Source organism: Scyliorhinus torazame, chromosome 21 (genome assembly GCF_047496885.1).
Source record: "Scyliorhinus torazame isolate Kashiwa2021f chromosome 21, sScyTor2.1, whole genome shotgun sequence".
Classification (NCBI taxonomy): Eukaryota; Metazoa; Chordata; class Chondrichthyes; order Carcharhiniformes; family Scyliorhinidae; genus Scyliorhinus; species Scyliorhinus torazame.
This window is the reverse complement of record NC_092727.1, coordinates 44,861,122-44,884,797: the sequence shown is the minus strand read 5'-3', so window position 1 is coordinate 44,884,797 and position 23,676 is coordinate 44,861,122. Positions and strand designations below refer to the sequence as shown.

The window sequence follows — 23,676 nt, the reverse complement described above, 5'->3', positions numbered from 1 at the left end:
TGAGAAGTCCCCTGGGCCAGATGGGATATACCCAAGTATTCTTTGGGAGGCAAGGGATGAGATTGCAGAGCCTTTGGCTTTGATCTTTGGGTCCTCGCTGTCCACGGGGATAGTGCCAGAGGACTGGAGAGTGGCGAATGTTGTTCCTCTGTTCAAGAAAAGAAATAGGAATAACCCTGGTAATTATAGTCCAGTTAGTCTTACTTCGGTGGTCGGGAAGATAATGGAAAAGGTCCTGAAGGATAGGATTTATGACCATTCGGAAAGATGCAGCTTAATCCGGGATAGTCAACACGGATTCGTGAAGGGTAGGTCGTGCCTCACAAATTTTATTAAATTCTTTGAGGAGGTAACTAAGTGTGTAGATGAAGGTAGAGCAGTTGATGTTGTATGCATGGATTTTAGTAAGGCGCTTGATAAGGTTTCCCATGGTCGGCTCATGAAGAAAGTAAGGAGGTGTGGGATAGAGGGAAATTTGGCCAATTGGATAAGTAACTGGCTATCACATAGAAGACAGAGGATGGTGGTGGATGGAACATTTTCAGACTGGAGACCAGTTACCAGCGGTGTACCACAGGGATGACTGCTGGGTCCTTTGCTATTTGTGATTTTTATCAATGACTTGGAGGAGGGGGCTGAAGGGTGGGTCAGTAAATTTGCTGATGACACCAAGATTGGTGGAGTAGTGGATGAGGTGGAGGGCTGATGTAGGCTGCAAAGAGACATTGATAGGATGCAGAGCTGGGCCGAAAAATGGCAGATGGAGTTTAACCCTGATAAGTGCGAGGTGATTCATTTTGGTAGAAAAAATTTGAATGCGGATTACAGGTCAACGGCAGGGTTCTGAGGAATGTGGAAACAGAGCGATCTTGGGGTTCATATCCACAGATCTCTGAAGGTTGCCACTCAAGTGGATAGAGCCGTGAAGAAGGCTTATAGTGTGTTAGCGTTTATTAACAGGGGGTTTGAGTTTAAGAGCCGCGGGGTTATGCTGCAACTATACATGACCCTGGTGAGACCACATTTGGAGTACTGTGTGCAGTTCTGGTCACCTCATTATACGAAGGATATGGAAGCATTGGAAAGGGTGCAAAGGAGATTTACCAGGGTGCTGCCTGGTTTGCAGGATAGGTCTTATGAGGAAAGGTTGAGGGAGCTAGGACTTTTCTCTTTGGAGCGGAGGAGGATGAGAGGCGACTTAATATAAGATAATGAGGGCGATAGATAGAGTGGATGTTCAGAGACTATTTCCTCGGGTGGATGTAGCTGTTACAAGGGGGCATAACTATAAGATTCAGGGTGGGAGATATAGGAGGGATGTCCGAGGTAGGTTCTTTACTCAGAGAGTGGTTAGTGTGTGGAATGGACTGCCTGCTGTGATAGTGGTGTCAGACACTTTCGGAACTTTCAAGCAGTTATTGGATAGGCACATGGAGCACACCAGAATGACAGGGAGTGGGATAGCTTGATCTTGGTTTCGGACAATCCTCGGCACAACATTGAGGGCCGAAGGGCCTGTTCTGTGCTGTACTGATCTATGTTCTATGGCGACTTTTAAGATCATGTGCTTGATCCTCGCAGAGGATCAGAGTGGACTCCAAAAGCGATTTGGTCTCTGATCATGGGAGTCAGTTATGTCACCGAAATTGCAGGATTGCGCTAGCAGCCTAAGGTTAGTTAGATAACTATTGAAGGATTCATCTTTACCTTGCATCTTCTGCTTAAAGATGTAGCGCTCAAATATTTTTTTCGTGTTCCTCGCAGTGGCTGTCGAATTTTTCCAGGATGGTTTGGAATTTTGTTTTGTCCTCCCCTTCTGTACATTGAAACGAGTTGAAGATCTCTATCGCATGGTCACCCGCAGTGCTCAGTCGAAGAGCTATCTTCCGAGCATCGGTCACGCCATTTAGGTCGGATGCTTCCACATATAGTTGGAATTTTTGTTTGAACGAACGCCAGTTAGCACTAAGATTACCGGTGGTCCTGAGTTGATGAGGAGCCTGAATCTTCTCCATCGTGCCTGGATTCGGTAGCTGGTTGTCTCAGACCTTACTTAGTTGAACTAGGGAGATCGAGCAGTCACTCCTGTACCATGTTGTGTTATGTATAAGTTGCTACGTGATGTAGGCTTTGCCGAAGGATGCTCCAGATACTGAGATAAGTTCAACGTATTTATTGAACGATTAACAATGCTCCTAAATGAGTTCGACACTCTGATAATCTGACTCTAGTAACTCCGTCTACTCTGCTAACTATACAAGCTTGCTCTAGACCACATGCTAGGGTGTGATGTTGCTGTTAATCAACCCTGTCTTGCTCTCTAGGTTTCTGCCAGTGGAAGAGGCAGAGCCTGTGTGCCTTGTCCTTTTTATCATAGTCGTGTAGTGTCCCCTTGTGGTAATGCCACCTCTGGGTGTCCTGATTACCCATTGGTTGTGTCCTGTTCTGATGACCCATTGGTTGCGTGTCTGCATATCATGACAATTATTATCACTGAATCCCCCAATATCAACTTCTTGGGGTGTTACCATTGACCAGTAACTGAACTGGACTAGCCATATAAATAATCCAGCTAAAGGAGGCCAGCGGTTGGGAATTCCACGAAGAGTAACGACCTGAATTCCCAAAGCCTGTCCATCACCTACAAGTCACAAGTCACCTTCAAGGCACAAGTCAGGAGTGTGATGGAATACTCTCCACTTGCCTGGATTAGTGCAGCTTCAACAACACTCAGGAAGCTTGCCGCCATCCAGGACAAAGCATCCCACTTGATTGGTACCCTTTCCACCCCAATATACATTCACTTCTTCCACCACTAACACTCAGTGGGAACAGTGTGTACCAGCTACATCATGCACCATGATACCGCAGCAAAGTTTCTGAGTCAGCATCTTCCAAATATACAATCACTGCAACCTAGAAGAACACAGACAGCAGATGCATGGAACACCGCCACCTGCAAGTTCTCCTTCAAGCCACTCACCATCCTGATTTGGAACTGCATTGTCCTTCCTTCACGACTCTTGTGTCAGAACTCTGGTACTTCCTCCCTCACAGCACAATGGATGTGCTAACACCACGTGGACTGAAGCAGTTCAAGAAGGTGACTCATCAGCATCTTCTCAAGGTCAATTAGGGGTGGGAACAAATGCTAGGTTGGCCAGGGACACCCACATTGGATGAACAAATAAAATAAATCAAAATGCGAAGATCTTCCAGTATATTGCATATGATATAAGAAAAATCAAAATACGATATGTAATTTGACCTCTGGATGCCTCATTCCTCCAGTTGTATAACTCAACAGCCTTGCATTCAAATTACACCTTGAGAGGGGTCAGGGTCATGTCTGATGCCATCTTATCAAGTGAAGAATTGCACTGTTGCAAGGTGTTGCAGTTTGTAATTCCTTCAGGCTTTTTATTCTGCCTGTCATGGGCTTCGCTCCACAACCGGGAGGCCTGAGATCAACAAAGATTGAGCCTCAGTAATATCTAAAGGCGAAAGCTGGCACTGCTCGTCAAGAAGATCCCCTGACTGCAGAAAATAAATACCAGGCCTCTTACCTTCTTGCCACATTCAATTCTGGTGGAAAGTGGAGGGATATGGTGTGGTAAAAGTGACAATATAGTGGGGGCCGTTGTCGCTGTAACATTTTAAAGTGATTGTAAGCCACGGCCACAGTTCAAGAAACTCAATGGGGGGGGTCAGACCCACTGCCTGTCCGAGGTGTCCATCTTAGATGTCTGCAAACTTGCATTAATCAACCGGAATGCAGCTGCACCATTGGCCGGAGATGTTGCGCTCCTTTTTGCCTCTCTTTCTCCACCAAGAAAATAGACGCAATGAGGACCAATGTCTGCACCATCTGCACATGCCATCCAAACCACATTCCCAAAGGATACAGTGCATTCGACGGGAGGGGAAAATCTAAAAAGGCCAAGCAGAAACTGGCTGTATCATTCAAATCCAAATTGAGCTAAACTAAGGCACATACCCTCCTCCAGGATACAAATTGGTTGCTTCTGAGTTTCTCTTCCCACACGGCTGTAGCTAAACTACATGTTAAGCTTTCAATGGTAAAAGTACAAAGCCCAACTTGCAACGTGAAAGCGCCCTGTTGTTATGACACTATCTTGCCAGTGATGGCACTGTGGTGCTTTAGTAGTATGTGTTCCAGCAACTCGCCCAGCGCTGCAGAGAAACCCCCTGTGCTCTAACTAATTATATTTCTTTACTTTCCAAATTTACTATATGACTAAGACGTAGAGTCAAGCGGCAAGGAACAGATGTATGCAAGCAAAGCAGAAAACAGCAAGTGGGCTTTGACGCTAGCTACTCAGACTGGCGATAAGAGAGAAACTGCTTGGCACAGATATAAGTACAGGGACCATTGCTGATCACCATTTACATGGTACATTAGTCAGACTTAAATCAGAAGTACAATCTCAAAATTTGCAAATGACACAAGATTGGAAGGTACAAACAATAACCTGACAAAATACAGGAAAACATTGATAGACTTGCAGGATAAAGAAGTAATCGCAAATTAATTACAATATCGATAGCTGTCAAGTGGTGCATTTTGGTAGAAAGAATAAGGGGCGAGATTCTCCGACCCCCCCGCCGGATGGGCCGAAGTCCCGCTGCTAAAATGCCTGTCCCGCCGGCGTGGATTAAACCACCTCTCTTACCGGCGGGACAAGGCGGCGCGGGCGGGGTCCGGGGTCCTGGGGGGGCATGGGGCGATCTGGCCCTGGGGGGTGCCTCCACGGTGGCCAGGCCCGCGATCGTGGCCCACCGATCCGCGGGCGGGCATGTGCCATGGGGGCACTCTTTTCCTTCCGCCTTCACCACGGTCTCCACCATGGCGGAGGTGGAAGAGACTCCCTCCACTGCGCATGCGCGGGGATGCCATGAGCGGCCGCTGACGCTCCCGCGCATGCGCCGCCCAGCAATGTCATTTCCGCGCCAGCTGGCGGGGCACCAAAGGCCTTTCCTGCCAGCTGGCGGGGCGGAAATCAGTCCGGTGCGGGCCTAGCCCCTCAAGGTTAGGGCTCGGCTGCTCAAGGGGTGGAGGATTCCGCACCTTTGGGGCGGCGCGATGCCGGGCTGATATGTGCCGTTTCTGGCGCCTGTCGGCAGACATCACGCCGATTACGGAGAATTTTGCCCAAGGAGTCACATAGTTCTCAGAAAGCAAGTTTCTAGATGGGACAAAGGACCAAAGGAGCACAGGGGAGTAGATACAATAAAATTAGTGTCAAACGTTGTTAAGGGCATTAAGAAACTCAAAGAAATTGAATTTATTTTTTGAGAGATACAATTGAAAAGCAGAGAGATTATATGAAAGCTGTACTGACTTATGTAGGTTAGACCACATATTATAATGAAGGATGTAGAAGAAGTTGACAAACATGATTCCACAACTGAGTGGTCAAACCTGTCAGGAGGTTCATATGAAACATAAGTGGCCACATATTAATATTGTATTAAATGGCTTATTTCAGTGCTGCAGCAATTATATAAAAATATGTACAAAATCTACAAGATGAAACTTCCAGATTTGGCATGAAAGCAAAAGGGATGGAAGAAGAACATGTTCTCTGTTGATTTTAGTGGGATTTAGGTTTTCCAAACTCATGGCTTGGCATGGAACTCACCTCCCTGAGAGAGATCACGGCGGTACTGATTCGGCTTGGCTTTCTTCTTGGCCCGGGCTTTCTGGCTGGGTGGAGTGTTCACACTGCTGCTCCCCATCATTGGAGTGTGTCTCGTCTTCCCTGAAAATCAGATTAAAATGATTAAGGGCCGGAAATGTCGAGGCAAAATTGGAATGGGGGAGTGAAGTTTCTCAGGGTATTTGGAAGGTTGCGGATCAAAGGTATCTCCACTGCAAATCTTAGGCTGGAGTCAGCAAGCATTTGATTCCCAAAAGTGCATTAGGTCATGCCGAGGCATACAGAGTATGATCCCAGAAGCCCGGTGTAAGATTTTGCTAATTCTGCTCATTTTTAGAATCTGTAATATCTATGGAATTTATTCTGTAACCACCGTTTTAAATTAAATGGTTCCCTATGGATTTGCATCCTATAGCCAATAGGAGGGGTTAATTTGGATCATTTCCCAACAAAAGGGAGGAGGAATGGGAGACTGGGGAATAAAAGTTGAGAAATCGTAATCCTTGTTGGCACAGTGATGCCACGGCTTCTGGGGTATGACATTTCTGGATACATTCAACGTCACTTCAAAGACAAAGAAGGCAAACATCATCTGTGCTGACAACACCAAGAGTTCCTGGGAATTTGAGAGATGAAAAACGTCTCTGTTGTCTTCACTGCTTCTTGTTAACAATATCTAAAATCTTTCTTCATAGATTCCAATGATTCATAAATACTAGTTATTCGTACCTTGTAGGTCACGCATGACTGAAGATCCTTGTGTTAGAAATTAAAAATTCAGATCTGAGAGTTTTAAAAAAATTAGACAGATTTCATTCCTCAAAACCTTAAACCTTACGCCAATTCCCTCAGGATCCTTTTCCCTTTCTGCCCCCTCCACTCCCCTCCCCACGGTGCTGACTGTTATTGGATCCATTGCCACGGGTCCCTGCTCCCAGTACTTCATTCAAACACTTTCCTCCACTATGCTTCATGCCACGGAGTCAGAGTGGAGCATTCCACCATTGTGGTCAAGTCCAGCTATGTCCTCAGCCGCTGTCCACACTCGAGCAGAAACTGTTTAGGGATCAGGAGCAAGAACCTCTTTCTAACGTCATGGCGTCTTAAGGCCAGTTATAGTCATCCTGTTGCCGCTGTGGTTATGGTTGATTGGCAATGACCAGATGTGCTTTCTACGCATATATGTAAGTACCATTCCACTTACTAAAAGTAAATGAAATGTTTATTTCCAGTGTAGCATTTAAATAATCCACTTAGTGTCAAGATAATGCATTAATAAATCATTGAGTACGTTTCTCATCTATCCTCACACTGGATTTTTTTACAAATCCACCAACATCCTTTTGGCTTATTAAAGATATTTCACTACAATATGTTGAATTGGAATGTTAAGTATTCAGAAAGAAGTGCACACGATACCCTGATTATACAAGGCTGGAGGTCAAACAGGGAGGTGATGAGTCTGGCCTGTAACATCATCAGGCCTTGAGTAGCAGACCTTGTGTTATATTTAACGCTAGTTTCCAACTCACGGCCAGTCGCATGCATTTCGTGATAACACCCAAAGTGCCAGAATACTGTTATAATGTCGGCATCTGAACACTCCACCTCAAAAGTGGAAGATGATCCCACAAATAAGCTCAAGTGGGAGCTGAGCAAACACTTGAGGATGAGGAGTTTATAGGATTACAGACAAAAAGCAGACATCGAGGGACTAAGCTCGACTGGAGTTTCAGAGTCATGATGGGCAGAATGGCCTCCTCTGTGCTACCACTTTGTTTTGAGATTCGAGTGCATGTTAAAGAATGCCCAGGATCCAGTTTGTATAGGTAATGAAGTTGCAGCATGAAGCATAATATATATCCATGAACCAGGAAGAATGACCATTTCAATTACTTTTCATTGCCTTGAATGGAAGCACTGGGCTTGGTGGTTTCCCTCAGTTGCATGGTAAGTAAATGCAATCTGTGATGCAGCACAGAGCCAGAGGATGATCTTGCTTCAGTATTGGGGTGCTACACTTGGTTTTCAGGAAAACCAAGCTATAGAGGGAGTAAAACATCAAGGAACCTGTCTGCTAGCAACTATAACAACGTCCCAATAGGAAGTGTACAAGTGGGGACGAGGTGAAAGAGGATTTGGCTCAACTCTGATGCCTTCCATTGGAGAATAGTCTTCTAGCTCTCACCATCTGAGCTCACACATAAAGAATGACCATTGGAGGAAGGTCCTGGAGGAAGACAGTTCAGCATGGGCCCATATTGTAGTGCAAGACACATCATCTTCAGAAGAACAGAGGACCGGAAAGATGATTTAATCCAAATTAGTCTATGAAGTACCAACCTGAAATTGGGCTTTGGTTGGGGAAATTTTGGGGGGGAAGGTGGGGCGGGGGGAGGGGGGGGGGGGGGGGGGAGAAAGAGCTGTTGGTTAGGGGGATTCAGCAATCTATCACCAACCCTGGTAGAAAGAGAGCCGCATTGAGCATTGCCCATCATATCCTTATAAAACACCGGGCGAGATTCTTCGGATTCTATCTTCCTGCCGCATGTCAATGGGGATTTCTCATTGTAACCACCTCATGTCGCCATGAAACCCATTGGCAGGGGTGCACTGCCGACGGGAAAAGTGAATTGCAAAGACCGGAGAATTCTGGACACCATTTTCGATACTGAAGGAATGTGCCACATTTCCAAGGTCAGTTAGAACATTGGATCTAAAGCTATTCTCCAACATTGCCTGTCTGAATCAAAGTGATTACATTCAAACAGTGTCACTAAACATAGCAGAACAGAACCAGCATTTGACATCTGTTGAACATCTGTTGAACAACTATGATACACAAATTTGTGAAACATCTGTTAAGCAGGTGTCTTCGTTTCCACTTTCCCATTTTGCTCACATTTACCGCTGTAAAGTTCCCCCCCCCGTGGCTGAGTGGCCAAGCCTCACCTGCTCCAGGTACATTAATGTTTTCAGTGCTTATTGCTGGTGTTTGGCTCAGGTTGCGTTTGTGCCCATGCCGGTGGAGGCCACTGGATTCCGCAATAGCGTCCTCATTGCCGTTCATGTTTTGGTTGCTCTGCGACGGTGGAGGGGTCGGAGGTCTGGGCAGAGGGACTGGCCCCACTGGGAGCCGCCTGAAATGGAAGTGTAACTTGCATTAAGAAATGGCAATTCCAAAACCCCAAGTTCCACCTCCTCCCCCATCCAAAAACACTATGGTTAAATGGGTAAATGCAATCGTTTTGTGAGGAGATCTGGCTCAGCCTTCCCCCTATCATTTTGCATTGACAAAATACTTATCCCCACTCAACAAAATATTTAAGTCTGTCTTTATATGTTCACTCCGATATTGTGGGATAACCTTGGGATTCCTTTGGTTCAAAAACATTTATTTACAAGCTAACTATTTACAAAGGCTAAATAAGACCAAAATGTGGTTGGAGCTTCTCTCTGAGCTGAGTGCACTGTGGCACAGTTCCTTATGCAGTTTCTTATGCACATGCTCAGTGGCTATCGTTAGAGTTAACCCTCTACTCGACATCTCCCCCTGTGTCTTTATCCCCATAATATTAAACACACATTCTTCTACACCCCCCCCCCCCCCCCTCACAGTCTCTTGTGTCAGTGGTGTCAATCTCTGCCTGTGTTCTTAGTTCTCTTTGAACGTATGCTCTCCAGAACCTCCTCAGGCAGAGATTTTGGCTTCTGGTCTGCAGTGCAAATGCGATGAACAGAGGTTTTCCTTTTCTTCGCTTCTTCGTGCTCTGGGGAAAAGTTGGGCTGCTGGCTGTTCTTGTTTGAAAGAATGAAACTCATTCAGCTCCTGTGAAGATTTGTACAGCTGCAGAGGGTATAGAAACCTCTACTGCAGCAAATAACAAAGTATTATGCAATGCCTTATGCAGGAATGAATCAGATGGATAAAGAACATTCCAAAGACACAATGATGATTGTCCAGTTAATACTCCAGGAAGTTCTTTATTTCTGTAGGCTGTGGTTCAGCTTGTACACTCTGTTCAGTGCGATTTTGCCCCTTTCTGGGCCTGAATATCTCCGGAACTTCAGCGGAATGTATGCTGTCTTCAAAACGCAAAATTCACCATCTCCTGGGACAAATCATTGATATCAGTGGTTATCATCCTCTTCCACTTTTCCCTGAAAGAGCAAATTGAAGCCCAGCATGTCATCTTGCGGCTGGTCACCATCATCATTGGTGAACCCATCTCGCCTCACCTCAAAGAGAAATGAAACATCTACGATGTCCTCCTGCTGTCGTCGGGGTGGAGTATTATTGATGAAATGTGATTCACAGCATTCTTTGTCAATGTGAATTTCTTGAATGGAGGTTCCTTAAACAGATTTTTCCTTCTGCCTAATAAGCATAGGATTTCTTGGAATAGCAGACGACTTTAAAGTCGCCTAAGTGGCCACAGCCATGGCACTGCGCAATGCAGGCGGATATTCTTGCTGCCTGTGGACTCCTTCCCGCTGCAGCAGAGGCATTGGGCCCTCTATATTTTGAAAGGATTCTGCTAGCAGTAAAAGTAGAAGCCATTTCTCACCCCAGGTTGGAGTTCTGTTTTCCCACACTGCCTGTCTTGCCAGTCGCTGGACTGCCCTCATTGCTTTGTCGTCTCCTGTGTGGTTGCTCGGTTGGCCTCAAAGTTCTTCACCCGCTACTCTGCCCTGTTGCTGGGTTTCTCATCTGGCTTTTCCCACCAATTTTCTACCATTCCTGTGTGGATGTCGTCACTGCTGCCACCATCTGTTATTGTGGATTTATCGCGGGATTCTAGCGATCTTACTGGAGACAATGGCCTTTCTTTTTAATTTCATGCCCATCCCAAATTGCCCTTGAACTGGACGGCTTGCAACGACATTTCAGAGGGCATTTGTGAGTGAAATGAAATGAAATGAAAATCGCTTATTGTCACAAGTAGGCTTCAGATGAAGTTACTGTGAAAAGCCCCTAGTCGTCACATTCCGGCGCCTGTTTGGGGAGGCTGGTACGGGAATTGAACCGTGCTGCTGGCCTGCCTTGGTCTGCTTTAAAAGCCAGCGATTTAGCCCAGTGTGCTAAACCAGCCCCTGAGGCCACATTGCTGTGGCGTTACATGTTGACCAGACCAGATAAAGATGGCAGACCTCCTTTCATAAAGGATATTAGCAAACCAGATCGGTTTTTACTACAATCGACAACCATTTCATGGTCATCATATCAGATTTTTTCAATTGAATTCAAATTTCTCCATCTGCTGTTGTGGTATTCAAACTTGGGTCCCCAGAGCATTACGCTGGATCTCTGGATTACTAGTCCAGTGACAATACCACCATGACACCGCCTCCCCTAATTGTTCAATACCATTTATTTACTCGCTAACTGTTTACAAGGCTAAACAAGACCTGACATAGCTGGAGTTTCTCTTTGAGATGTTTCGCACTCATCTCCTCTCAGTGAGCAACAAATAAAATTGTTGGATTGGTCCAGGATTGAGACTCAATAGCCAACAAGAGGGTTCATAGAATCATAGAATTTACAATGCAGAAGGAGGCCATTCGGCCCATCGAGTCTGCACTGGCTCTCGGAAAGAGCACGTCCACCCTATCCCTGTAACCCAATAACCCAACCTAACCTTTAGGACACTAAGGGGCAATTTAGTGTGGCCAATCCACCTAACCTGCACACCTTTGGACTGTGGGAGGAAACCGGAGCACCCAGAGAAAACCCACGCAGAAACAGGGAGAAAGTGCAAACTCCACACAGACAGTTACCCGAGACCGGAGCTGTGAGGCAGCAGTGCTAACCACTTTGCCAGGGCTATCGATGGACAAGGCCATGGAGAGATTTGAACAGTGAAATGACAGCTTTTAATCCACCAAACTATTTTGTGTGCTAATAAAATCTTTGTTTTACCCTCTTATTCTTTTGGTCTTGTAATTATTGCAGAGTAAAATATTAAAAATATTTACAGGAATCAACTTGTAAATCCACTCACCGGGGTAAATGCGGAATCTCAAACTGATGCAGCCTTGGAATGTCCTCAGTCACCCCGTGTCCTGTTGACCGCACCTCCTCTCGTGGTGATGGCGTCAGCGTTGCCGTGGATTGCTGCCCATATGAAGTAGCGGGAGAAGATGCCTCTCCGCGAGGCGGTGGAGGTGGGCCTTCCTCCTCATGGGTGCCTTCCACCAAGTAGGTCCTCTCAGGGAGCGGGGGGCACCACTCATCAATGCCGGGGCTTCAAAAAGATGGGAGCAAAACTTACTCTCAAGGGGAAAGAAACTGAAGCGGAAGTTTTTCTCACTCATTCAAGATGATACTGAAATCACTCGTTATTGTTGAGTACAGCCCTTTAAGGTTCATAGCATGCCTGGGATCTCAGAATTGTTGGAGCCACAGGCCTTTTCCCACACCTGATTGCTGACCCATTCCATGTTACCTCGCCCACTGTAGTCTGGCAGGAAAGAGTCAATCAAGGGGTAAAAATATTGGAAAATTCAATCCTGCTTCCACCCCACCATGAAAATGTAAAAAGTGGCGATAAGAATCATCACCAAGATTCATACCATTGGCAAGTGGGGGCCTATAAAGGAAGGGACTTACATTTATATAGCACCTTTCATGGATTCGGGTTTCCCCAAAATGTTTTAGAGACAATTAAGTAATTTTTGAAATGTACTCTCTCCTGTATTCCCAAATAAAGTGCAACGGTAATGGGTTGATCCCGGTGTTAGTGCTGGTATTGTAGATCATGGAAATTGGACCCCATTGTTCATCGTCTTGGCAATTACTTTCTTTTTCAGGTTTCTTGTGCTCATGATCTTACTCACCCTGATGACCTCTCTGATTATGGTCACCACTGCAAGGCCAATCGGCATCAAATTCTGGCTTACTTTAGGTCTGGGACCCAAGGAAACCTGGTTGAGGTGGCACCAAAAACATGGAGAATACTCATAACGAGAAGAGTGGCATTGAGATCATAATCATAATCAGATCAGCCATGGTCTTACTGAATGGTGGAGCAGGCTCGAGGGACCGAATGGCCTACTCATGCTCCTAATTGGCATAACAAAGGGGCCCTGAGATGCCTGGAGGTTTCTGAGCCCTAAACTTGAGCACACTTATTGTGAATGCTCCAGTATAGTGTCACATACCCATAGTCCAATTCCTCTTCATCCTCGTACGAGTCAATGTCGACACTGGGAGGAGGGGGTGGTAGCAAATCTGTCCAGTTCATAGGTGGGGCTTTCACCGGCTTGGCATTTAATTTCTGCTTCCCAGATTTTCCAACTGTGAAAGGGAAAACGCAAGTTCGTATATCCAGACTGACATTTCCGCTAGTGATTCATTTTGGGTTCCAATTAGCCTCATTCTTACATGTTATTGTTCTGGCCCTTCAGGGGAAACATTTAAAGATCACGGGCAAGATTCTCCCCTACCTGGCGGAGCGTGAGTGAACCACTCCAGTGTCGGGCCTCACGTTCAGGGGCTAGGCCGGCATCGGCGGGGTTGGCACCGTGCCTGACGGCGTGGAAGGGGCTTGGCGCCGCGTCAACCGGAGCCGAAGGGCCTCCGCCGGCCGGCGCGAGTTGGCGCATGTGCAGGAGCGCCAGCGTGTGCTGGTGTCATCCCAGCGCATGCGCAGGGGGGTTCGTCTCCGCACCGGTTATGGCGGAGATCCACAGCAGCCGGTGCGGAGAGAAAGAGTGCCCCCATGGAACAGGCCCGCCCGCAGATCGGTGGGCCCGATCGTGGGCCAGGCAACCGTGGGGGCACCCCCCCGGGGCCAGATCCCCCCATGTCCCCCCCCCGTGCACCCTGGAGGCTGCCCGCAGAACCAGGTCCCGGCGGTAAGTACCACGGTTAATTTACGCCGGCGGTACTGGCCTAAAACGGGCAGACGCTCGGCCCGTCGCGGGCCGGAGAATGGCCGGGGTGGCCGCTACCAGCCGACCGGCGCGACGCGATTCCCGCCCTTGCCAAAATCCCGGCGCCGGAGAATTCGGCTGCCAGCAGGGGCGGGATTCATGCCCCCACCCCCCCTCCCCCCGGGCGCTTCTCCTGCCCGGCGGGGGGGTCGGAGAAACCCACCCCACGTATCCCCATTCAGCTCCTGATGTCACCATTAGAAAGCAAGTGTATTGTGGTTACCGAATGGCACACCTTGAGCAACACAAACCCATCCCATTCCTGATTATGGGATATCACTGGTGCAGAATGATTTCTGTACGGCAGCACGGTGGCGCAGTGGGTTAGCCTTGCTGCCTCACGGCGCCAAAGTCCCAGGTTCGATCACGGCTCTGGGTCACTGTCCGTGTGGAGTTTGCACATTCTCCCCGTGTTTGCGTGGGTTTCGCCCCCGGAACCCAAAGATGTGCAGGGTAGGTGGATTGGCCATGCTAAAATTGCCCCTTAATTGGAAAAAGTGAATTGGGTACTCTAAATTTTTTTTTTAAAGAATGATTTCTGTGTTAACCTACAAAATAATCACTGCAATAATTCATTGTGTTAATTACAGAGGCACTGGCCAAAGTCTTTCAATCCTCCTTAGATACAGTGGAGATGCCAGAGGACTGGAGGACTGAATGTTGGTGCCTTTGTTCAAATCAGAGTAAGGATAAGCTCAGCAACTGCAGTTTGAACCCGATGGTGGGAAGGCTTGTCAAAGGATAACCCTGGATAAAATGAACAATCACTTGGGCAAGTATGGATTAATTAAGAAAAACAAGCATGTATTGGTCAAAGGCAACTCATGTTTTTTTAAAATAAATTTAGAGTACCCAATTCATTTTTTTCCAATTAAGGGGCAATTTAACGTGGCCAATTCACCTACCCTGCACATTTTTGGGTTGTGGAGGCGAAACCCACGGAGAATGTGCAAACTCCGCACGGGCAGTGACCCAGAGCCGGGATCGAACCTGGGACCTCGGTGCCGTGAGGCAGCAAAGCTAACCCACTGTGCCGCCCCTAAAGGCAACTCACTGTTTAACTAACTTGAGCAAAGATGTGCAAGTTAAATGGATTGACCATGCTAAAGTAAAATTGCCATCGTCCCAGATGACCATAGGCTGACTGGTGGGGATTTAATCTGAGGATCACTGCACCTCAGGTGAGGGACACCGTTAAGAAGGTGGGGCTCTCATGAATAATCTCAGCTGGTACGGGAATTGAACCCGCGCTGTTGGCCTTGCTCTGCATCTTGAGCCAGCTGTCCAGCCAACTGAGCTAAACCAGCCCCTCATTCCCCAGGGTCCCTCGATATGCATTTGTTAGGCTTGGGTGCATTGGGCTGAATTTTGAAAATATGTAGATGACATTAAACTTGGAAGTGCAGTGAACTGTGAGGAGGACAGTGAACGAAGATATAGACAGGCTGGTGGACACGTGGCAGATGAAATTTATTTTGGAGAAGTGACACATTTTGTCAGGTAGGAAAGGAGAAGCTATATAAAACAGCCATTGAATGGTGATCAGACTTGAGGGATTGAGTGGCCTACTCCTGTCCCAACAGCCTGACTACGAAGCTGCATTGGCAGAAAACAAGCATACGTCTAGGGAAGGCACACGGGGGAAGGGAGACAGTGTGAGGAATATTAAGTATTAAAACACCTTGGATTTCCTGCTCCAGAACTCACCACACCTTGATTTTTCTTGTCACTATAACGAACTGGTAGCAAACTGCGGGCCGAGCAAGGGCAGGGGAAGAAAATCCCAGGTTCTCGAGCCTAAAACTTTGATGCCCATTTTCTTTCAGGTGCTGACATTTCTAACAAGTTTTTATTTCGGGTAGTTATCACTTTGATTAACTGATGCCAATTTTTAAACATCTTACCAGCATCTGGCCTGCCACGTTCGGGCTGTGAGTACTGGGCATTGGAGGGTCCAGGCTGGAGGCCCCAGTGCCCATTGACTGGGTCTGCTGTGTATTGGTTTTGGACTCCGAGTGGCACCACAGGTGTGCTGGCGTACAGGGTGGTCTGCTGAGCATTGAACGTACGCAACTCGTCGCTGGCAGAATCGATGGTGCTGTAGATGGGCCCATCTGATACCATTGTTCCAAACTTCTCCGTCTGAGCAATGTAGTTGGAAATGCCAGCGTCTAGATTGAGGTAGCCAACAGATAAAACATTCAGCAACACTGAGGTTTGTCAACAAAGCCCAGGGGAAGCACGAGTTCACAGAGCAGAAAGTGCTCATCAATAATTCAGTCAGCTTTTCTTCATTTCAATGACCTAAAACTGTTTGAGACTATTGGGACCCATCAAATCAGTGGAGGTTGTTACATCAGATGACACAGGATTTCATGCAAGGCTGACGTCCTCGGTGGTCCCTCAAGAGTGATTTGTGAAAAACTCCAGGCCAATGGTTGGGCTAACGCTGCTAACATGGCAAATAGGGAAGATGATAGAAAAAATTAAGGGCTGATGTAAAGATGGAGACTTGCTGATGTTATGGATGTGGAAATGGGTAGTTTTGGTAATGGCACAGATAAGTGACCAAATCCCATCTCATGGTCAACGTCGAGGTTCCGCTCGGGCCTGTTGAGTATTGGATTGTGTCCAGGGTGAGCATGAAGACAGTGGTTGGGAAACAGAGTTCGTGGCACGGGCTGAAGACACTGCCCCCCATTGGAGGCATTTATTGCTCATCCAAAAATATGAGGGGGCCAAGGATAAATACTTGGAGGAGGGGCGCAGGGAGAGTCTGGAGATAATTAGATGGGAGTGGAAGAGAAAATAGTGCAGGATCCTTTGGCTAACATTGGATAGATCAGCGTTGAAACAGGCCACCCAGCTGGACCATTGTGGTGAGGCATTGGAGGATGCTACTGTGCCAGAGGCTGCAGGCACGTTAAGAAGGATAAAGAAGCATAGTTCACCAGGGTCATAATCATACATCAATTTGTCTGTGAATTTGATGAAGACTGTTCTAATACTTTGGCAGGAACAATATCCTGGGGTAAGGATGTTTCTTTTGAATTCCCTATTAGGTTTATTGGTTATTATCTCAAATTAATGGCCCCCAATTTTGGAAACATTTTCTCGATGTCTACCCCATCAAACGCTTTCATAATATTAAAATCCTCTCAGTTCATCCTGAGTCTTCCAGTGCCCCAATCTGTTCAGTCATCTTAATCCGAGTACTGGTGTCTTTTTAGCACCTTCTTCAGTGCCTGTATATCTTTTTCCATTATATAATGGGTTGCAGGTTAAATTGCCCCTTAATGTCGGAAGGTTAGGTGGGGTTACTGGGTTACGGGGATAGAGTGGAGGCGTGGGCTTAAGTAGGATGCTCTTTCCAAGGGCCGGTGCAGACTCAATGGTCTGAATGGCCTCCTTCTACGCTGTAAATTCTATGATTCTATATAAATATGAGGACTGGGCACAGTATTTCAAATGTGGTCTAACCAAGTGCTGCATTGTTGGAGGTGCATGAGATATTTATCAAGATCCATCCAAAATCTGCCAATTGCAGCATTTTGTGTAGCATGTTAAAGATCATGGTATTGCCTGAAAATCACTGGGCAGCTCACATTAGTGTTCTGGTCAGCATTATTCCCTCGGCTTGTGCCACCAAAAAGATAAATTCATTGGCTAACCACTTTGACTGTGGAAGGCTCTGGAGTGCAAAATATCTGACGTGTTTACTCACATAACAACAGTAACTGGCTCTAATGTAATTCATCGACACAAAGCACTTTAAGGTGTCTCGGTGAAGTTTTACAACATTATACAAATGCAGGTTTTTCAAGTTACAGAGCCTTGGATCATCAGCAGCATCTGCTGATAACAGGTTATGGGCGTCAAATAATACAATGAATCCATTGGCACACAATACCGAAGGTTCACTCTACCTCTCATTTTATCTCTCTCCTTGAGGAAGATATACCTTGATATTACCCCTGCAGGAGAAGGTTGTAGGGGAAGAAGGGTGGAACATGTCCCCAACTTATCCTCAAGAAGTGGCACAGTTCACGAGCATCGTCAAATCTCGTAGTGTAAATAAAGGTACCAGTCTCCAGCCAGGTTGGCCTGTACTTGGGAAAATCAATGGGGAGATGGAAGCAAGAGCTGCCAGATCCAGAAGGGAAGTGCCCCTGGTCCCCCAGCCTCACTTGGTTTCCCCCACAGAGATGTGCTTTCCAGCACCCTACCCAACCCCACCCACTCCGCCACCTCCCTGTAAATATTCACCAGGGCCCCTGCTCAGCACCAAGAAATGGAACTCAGCACAGATGGGGCTGCAGGTATGACATGCGTTTAGCTTTGGTGGTGCAGTGGTCATTTTATAGGCCTGATAATTAGAGCCGTTTTCCAATACTCTAGTGGAACGTTGAACTCCAGTGCAGTCGTTTGTGAATTTGGTTCCAAACATCAGAAAATAAAATACTGGGATTAGTAAAAATGACCACAAAGCTGTTAGACTCATGGGGCGAAATTCTCCGGTATCGGCGCGATGTCCGCCGACTGGCACCCAAAACGGCGCAAATCAGTTGGGCATCGCGCCGCCCCAAAGGTGCGGAATGCTCCGCATCTTTGGGGGCCGAGCCCCAACCTTAAGGGGCTAGGCCGGCGCCGGAAGAATTTCTGCCCCGCCAGCTGGCGGAAAAGGCCTTTGGTGCCCCGCCAGCTGGCGTGGCAAAGACATCTCCGGGTGGCGCATGCGCGGGAGCGTTAGCGGCCGCTGGCGGCATTCCCGCGCATGCGCAGTGGAGGAAGTCTCTTCCGCCTCCGCCATCGTGGAGACCGTGGCAAAGACGGAAGGGAAAGAGTGCCCCCACGGCACAGGCCCGCCCGCGGATCGGTGGGCCCCGATCGCGGGCCAGGCCACCGTGGGGGCACCCCCCAGGGCCAGATCGCCCCGCGCCCCACCCCCAGGACCCCGGAGCCCACCCGCGCCGCCTTGTCCCGCCGGTAAGGTAGGTGGTTTAATCTACGCCGGCGGGACAGGCATTTTAGCGGCGGGACTTCGGCCCATCCGGGCCGGAGAATCGCGGGGGGCCCACCAACCGGCACGGCGCAATTCCCGCCCCCGCCGAATATTCGGTGCCGGAGAATTCGGCAACCGGCGGGGGTGGGATTCACGCCCCCCTCGGCGACTCTCCGACCTGCCGGGGGGTCGGAGAACCTCGCCCCTGTAAAATCCCAACCATTTGACTCGTCTTCAGAGATAAACTTAAGTTCTTAAGTGAACTGGCCTATGTGCGATTCCAGTGTTGCACACCAAAATGGTTGTCTTGTAACTGTCCTCTGAAGTGGCCTCACAATCACACAGTTGTACCGCCACCTGCAAAGGGCAACTAGAAATGGACATTCAACGTCAGCTTTGCCAAGAACAACTACATCCCAAAAATATATTTCTCAAAAGGCTTGGTAGAGCAAAAGGTACCAATATGATACACCATTTCCGTTTGAGTAAGAGCCATCCATCACTTAACTGTCAACGTCACACGCGTGCGCATCATTGCATTAATTGCTTCAGAAAGAAACATGAAGTGTGATTCCACTAAACTGCACTTCCCGCCGGGAGCTGAGCCCACTGGGAGTGCAGCTTAGAAAATCTATAAGCTGACATCGCTGTTGTGACGCACACAGCACCAATACACTGGCTAGTGCCTGCTGGATATTGTACCCAATATCCACACAAATATAAACAGCCATGTGATGACAGATACCTCGCCTGCCCTCGTGGGCACCTCGATAATCCCAGTGCCTCACTCACCATTGTAGAATCGCTCCGTAGCTTCATGCTTTGCCATACAGGTGCTGGCATTGCTTTCCTTCCCGTTCCCATTCCGCATCAGGTTAGTGGCTGGCCATGAGTCTGCCAGCCAGGGGTAGTTGGCGACATTTGCGTTCAGGATTCCTGGCCTGGGAGGAGATATCGGGAGGTTACTACCACAGCTCGCTAACAAAAAACCCGGCATGTAAATTTATTTAAATTAGTTGGTTGTGACTTGCCTGCTACTTGAAATACCCGAGGCCTCTGCATGTGGAAAAGCTACTGCATAAAAACAAATACAAGTTACATTTTTAGAACAAGCTGCACCCTTAGGCCATAATGGAGACACAAAACGAGTAGGATGAAAAAAATGAACATTAAACAAGTAGGAATGGAAAAGTGAACATTAAGTTCAAAATGCAACTTGACACACTGACCTCCCACCCTGAGTATTGCTGCTTTCTGGGGAAATTTATGAAGAACTCTGGGAATTGAATTTCTGACTTCCAGGAATAAACATGGGAAGTTAAGGAGTCCATGTTATTAATTCGGAATAATAAAGGTTTCAGGAAGTTAAGTAGTTAGACTGGACAAATTGGAATGTTGTCCTTGAAGATGAGAAGGTTGAGAGAAGATTTGATCGAGGTGTTCAAAATCATGAGTGGTCTGGAAGGGACAAACTGAAACCATTGTTGGAAGCAATGAGAACCATGGGAGGCGGTATCTGGCAAACAGTGCAAAACGGAGACGTGAGGAAAAGGTTTTTTATGCAGTGAGCGATCAGGATCTGGGATGGACTGCCTGAGCACATGATGGAGGAAGGCTCAACTGTGGCTTTCAAAAGAGAATTGGATCATTATCTAACGGTATGGAGGGCTACAGGGCCAAAATGGGGGAGTGGCACTCAGTGAATTATTCTTACAGAGAGATGGCATGGACATGACATGTTGAATGGCCTCATATGCTATAACCATTCTCGGACTCTATGAATAATGAATAATGAGCGCAAAGTCTAGGCTGCCTCTCTGGTACAGAACTGCACTTACAGGTGCCGCCTTTTAAACAAGATGTTAAACAGAGGACCCTTTGCCCCTCTCGGTTTGGTATCACAAAATCCCATAGCAATATTAAAATAAAATGAAGATTTCTCCCTGGTGTGCATACAGGGCTGAATTGTCAAGGCATTTGAGTTGGATGTGGTCGAGTTTTTGGCCCCTGTGTTTTTGAAGAGTTGTCTTTTCTAATGAGAACCACTACATTTCTGTTCTTTTAGTGTCTGGAAGCCTGATTGATCCATGTTAATTTATTTCTCTCTTTTTTTTTTGCTTGCAGCAGTTCTTTGAAAAGAAAATCCATTTTATTGACCAGCATCCCCCTGCAAGGTTGACAGGTGGCCATTTTCTCATCAGGTTTCCAAACAGTTCAGCTCTCCCAGCATATACTTAACGCTGCATCACAAGGGTGCACAATACACTGAATAAAATTGATCTGACTGAGGGCTACCATTCCGGATAAATCATTTAATTTAAAAAGACAGCCAGGAATTAGTTTGCAGTTCTTTTAATAGGAGTGCACTGAACCTCTGCAGTCAAGATAATTTTCTCGTGACTGTTACGAGCAAAACAACTCATCTGATGCGGCCGTGTAAAAGCTTGGTAGAGCAATGCTTTTATTGAATGGCCTTTGGAGCTTTGTTACTTTACTTCACAGTCATAGCCTTTGTTCCTTTGTAGACTACAAGGCAACAGTTCCAAATTTCAGAGAATAGATCATGGCTACTTAACATACCTGCTGGTGTGTATGCAAAGGAAGCTGTAAAGGAGAGGAAAGAGGATCATCAGCGGATGGAATTAACACTTTACCATAAGACATAGGAGCAGAAGTAGGTCATTCGGCCCATCGAGTCTGCTCCATCATTCAATGAGATCACCACTAATCTGATGTGATAATCCTCAACTTCACTTTCCCATCTTATCCCCATAACCCTCGATCCCCTTACTAATTAAAAATCTGACTATCTTAACGACCCAGCCTCTACAGCTCTCTACGGTAAAGAATTCTACAGATTCACTGTGCTCTGAGAGAAGAAATTTCTCCTCATCTCTGTTTTCAATGGGTGACCCCCTACTCTGAGATTATGCTCTCTGGTCCTAGACTCTCCCACAAGGGAAACCAACATTCTCTGTGTCACCCAGGCCATGATATTAATGAGGAAGAATCATGGCCACCCACAAATATAGCCCCTTATCTCTATTTTGACAGGATGAGGCATTATAAACCTATTGTGCCAGAGGTAGAGCAAAGGCACACAAAAAATTAATTTTTAAGGGAGCAGAACGATGGCGCAGTGGTTGGCACTGCTGCTTCAGGGCCGAGGACACGGGTTCGACCTGTGTGGAGTTTGCACATTCTCCCTGGGTGGGATTCTCCGGTATCCAGCAGGCGGGACGTACCGGCGCCAAAGAGTGGCGTGAATCACTCCGGCATCAGGCCGCCCAGAAGGTGCGGAATCCTCCGCACCTTCGGGGGCTATGCCGGCGCTGGAGTGATTGGCGCTGCGCCAACCGGCGCCGAAGGGCCTCCGCCGGCAGGCGCGATTTGGCGCAAGCGCAGGAGCGCCAGCGTGTTCCCAGAACCGCTGCTGTGATTCCTGCACATGCGCAGTGGGTTTCTTCTCCGCACCGGCCATGGTGGAGCATTACAGCGGCCGGCACGGAGGGAAAGAGTGCCCCATGGCACAGGCCCGCCTGCAGAACGGTGGGCCCCAATCGCAGGCCAGATCCCCCGCACCCGCCCCCCGAGGACTCCGCAGGCCTCCCGCAGAGCCAGGTCCCGCCAGTAAGAACCTTGTGCAATTTACGCCGGGGGGACAGGCCGAAAACGGGCGGCCGCTCGGCCTATCGTAGAGTGGAGAATCGCCGGGGGGCCGCTGCCAACGGCCCCCAACCGGCGCGATGTGATTCCCGCACCCGCCAAAAAACCGGCGCTGGAGAATTCGCCAGCCGGCGTCGGGGCAATGGGGCGGGATTCACCCCGCCCCCCGGCGATTCTCCGGCCCTCTGTGTCTGCGTGGGTCTCATCCCCAAAACCCAAAGATGTGCAGGCTATGTGGATTAGCCACGCTAAATTGCCCCTTAATTGGAAAAAAAGAGTTGCATACTCTAATTTTTTTTAAAAATGTTTTAAATAAATAAATTCATTTTTAAGGGGTGTTGGTTATTCTGGCTAGGCCAGCATTTATTGCCCATTCTTAATTGTTCTTGAGAAGGTCTTGTGTGCTGCCTTCTTGAACCGCTGCAGTCCCTGAGGTGTAAGTACACCCACCCACAGGGCTGTTGGGGAGGGAGTTCCAGGATTTTGACCTAGCGAAAGTGAAGTAATGGCGATATCTTTCTAAGTCACGATGGTGATTGACTTGGAGAGAGACCTTCATTCAGGTGGTGGTGCTCCCATGTATCTGCTGCCCTTGTCCTTCTAGATGGTACTGGTCATGGGTTTCGAAGGTGTTGTCTAAGGAGCCTTGGTGTTGTCTGAGGAGCTGCAACTATGCATCAGTGGTGAAGGGAGTGAATATTTGTGGAAAGGGTGCCAGTCAAGCACGCTACTTTGTCCTGGATGGTGTTGAGCTTCTCGAGTGTTCTTGGAGCTGTACTCATTCAGGCAAGTGAGGAACATTCCATCCCACTCCTGAGTTGTGCCTTGTAGGTGGTGGAAATGCCTTGAGGAATCAGGAGGTGAGTTTCTCACTGCACGATTCTGAGCCTCTAGCCTGCTCTAGTAATCACAGTATTTATATGGCTAGTTCAGTTCAGCTTCTGGTCAATGGTAACCCCCAGGATGTTGATAGTGGGGCATTTAGTGATGGTAATGTCATTGAATGTCAAGGGGCGGCGGTTTGATTCTCTCTTATTGGAGATGGTGGATGTCTGGCACTTGTGTGGCGATAATGTTACTTGCCACTTGTCAGCCCAATCCTGGATATGCTTCAGGTCATGCTGCATTTGCACATGGATTGTTTCAGTCTGAGGAGTTGTGAATGGTGCTGAACATGGTGCAATCATCAGCGAACATCCCCAAATCTAACCTATGATGGAAGAAAGGTAATTGATGGAGCAGCTGAAGATGGCTGGGTCAAGGACGCTATCCTGAGGAACTCCTGTCGTGATGTCCCGGATCTGAGGTGAGTGATCTCAAACAGCCACAACCACCTTCCTTTGTGCTAGGTATGGCATCCAATTTTTAAAAAAACTTCATAACAAAATTGCA

At 47.6% G+C, this 23,676-nt stretch overlaps 1 protein-coding gene across 4 annotated transcripts in view; it reads right to left on the bottom strand.

Annotated features, from left to right (window-relative positions):
* Nucleotides 1-23,676, bottom strand: part of robo3 (roundabout, axon guidance receptor, homolog 3 (Drosophila)) — a 709,023-nt gene that overhangs the window by 45,397 nt on the left and 639,950 nt on the right. For 3 of the 4 annotated variants that reach the window (XM_072486721.1, XM_072486718.1, XM_072486720.1), the window contains exons 18-25: nucleotides 21,199-21,222; nucleotides 19,650-19,692; nucleotides 19,411-19,559; nucleotides 15,521-15,787; nucleotides 12,843-12,978; nucleotides 11,684-11,926; nucleotides 8,634-8,821; nucleotides 5,664-5,783 (exon numbers count right to left, since the gene is read on the bottom strand). In XM_072486721.1, coding sequence (XP_072342822.1) covers nucleotides 5,664-5,783; nucleotides 8,634-8,821; nucleotides 11,684-11,926; nucleotides 12,843-12,978; nucleotides 15,521-15,787; nucleotides 19,411-19,559; nucleotides 19,650-19,692; nucleotides 21,199-21,222 — 1,170 coding nt within the window. The remainder of the gene's footprint in view (nucleotides 1-5,663; nucleotides 5,784-8,633; nucleotides 8,822-11,683; nucleotides 11,927-12,842; nucleotides 12,979-15,520; nucleotides 15,788-19,410; nucleotides 19,560-19,649; nucleotides 19,693-21,198; nucleotides 21,223-23,676) is intronic. The other variant, XM_072486719.1, reaches the window with a different exon arrangement.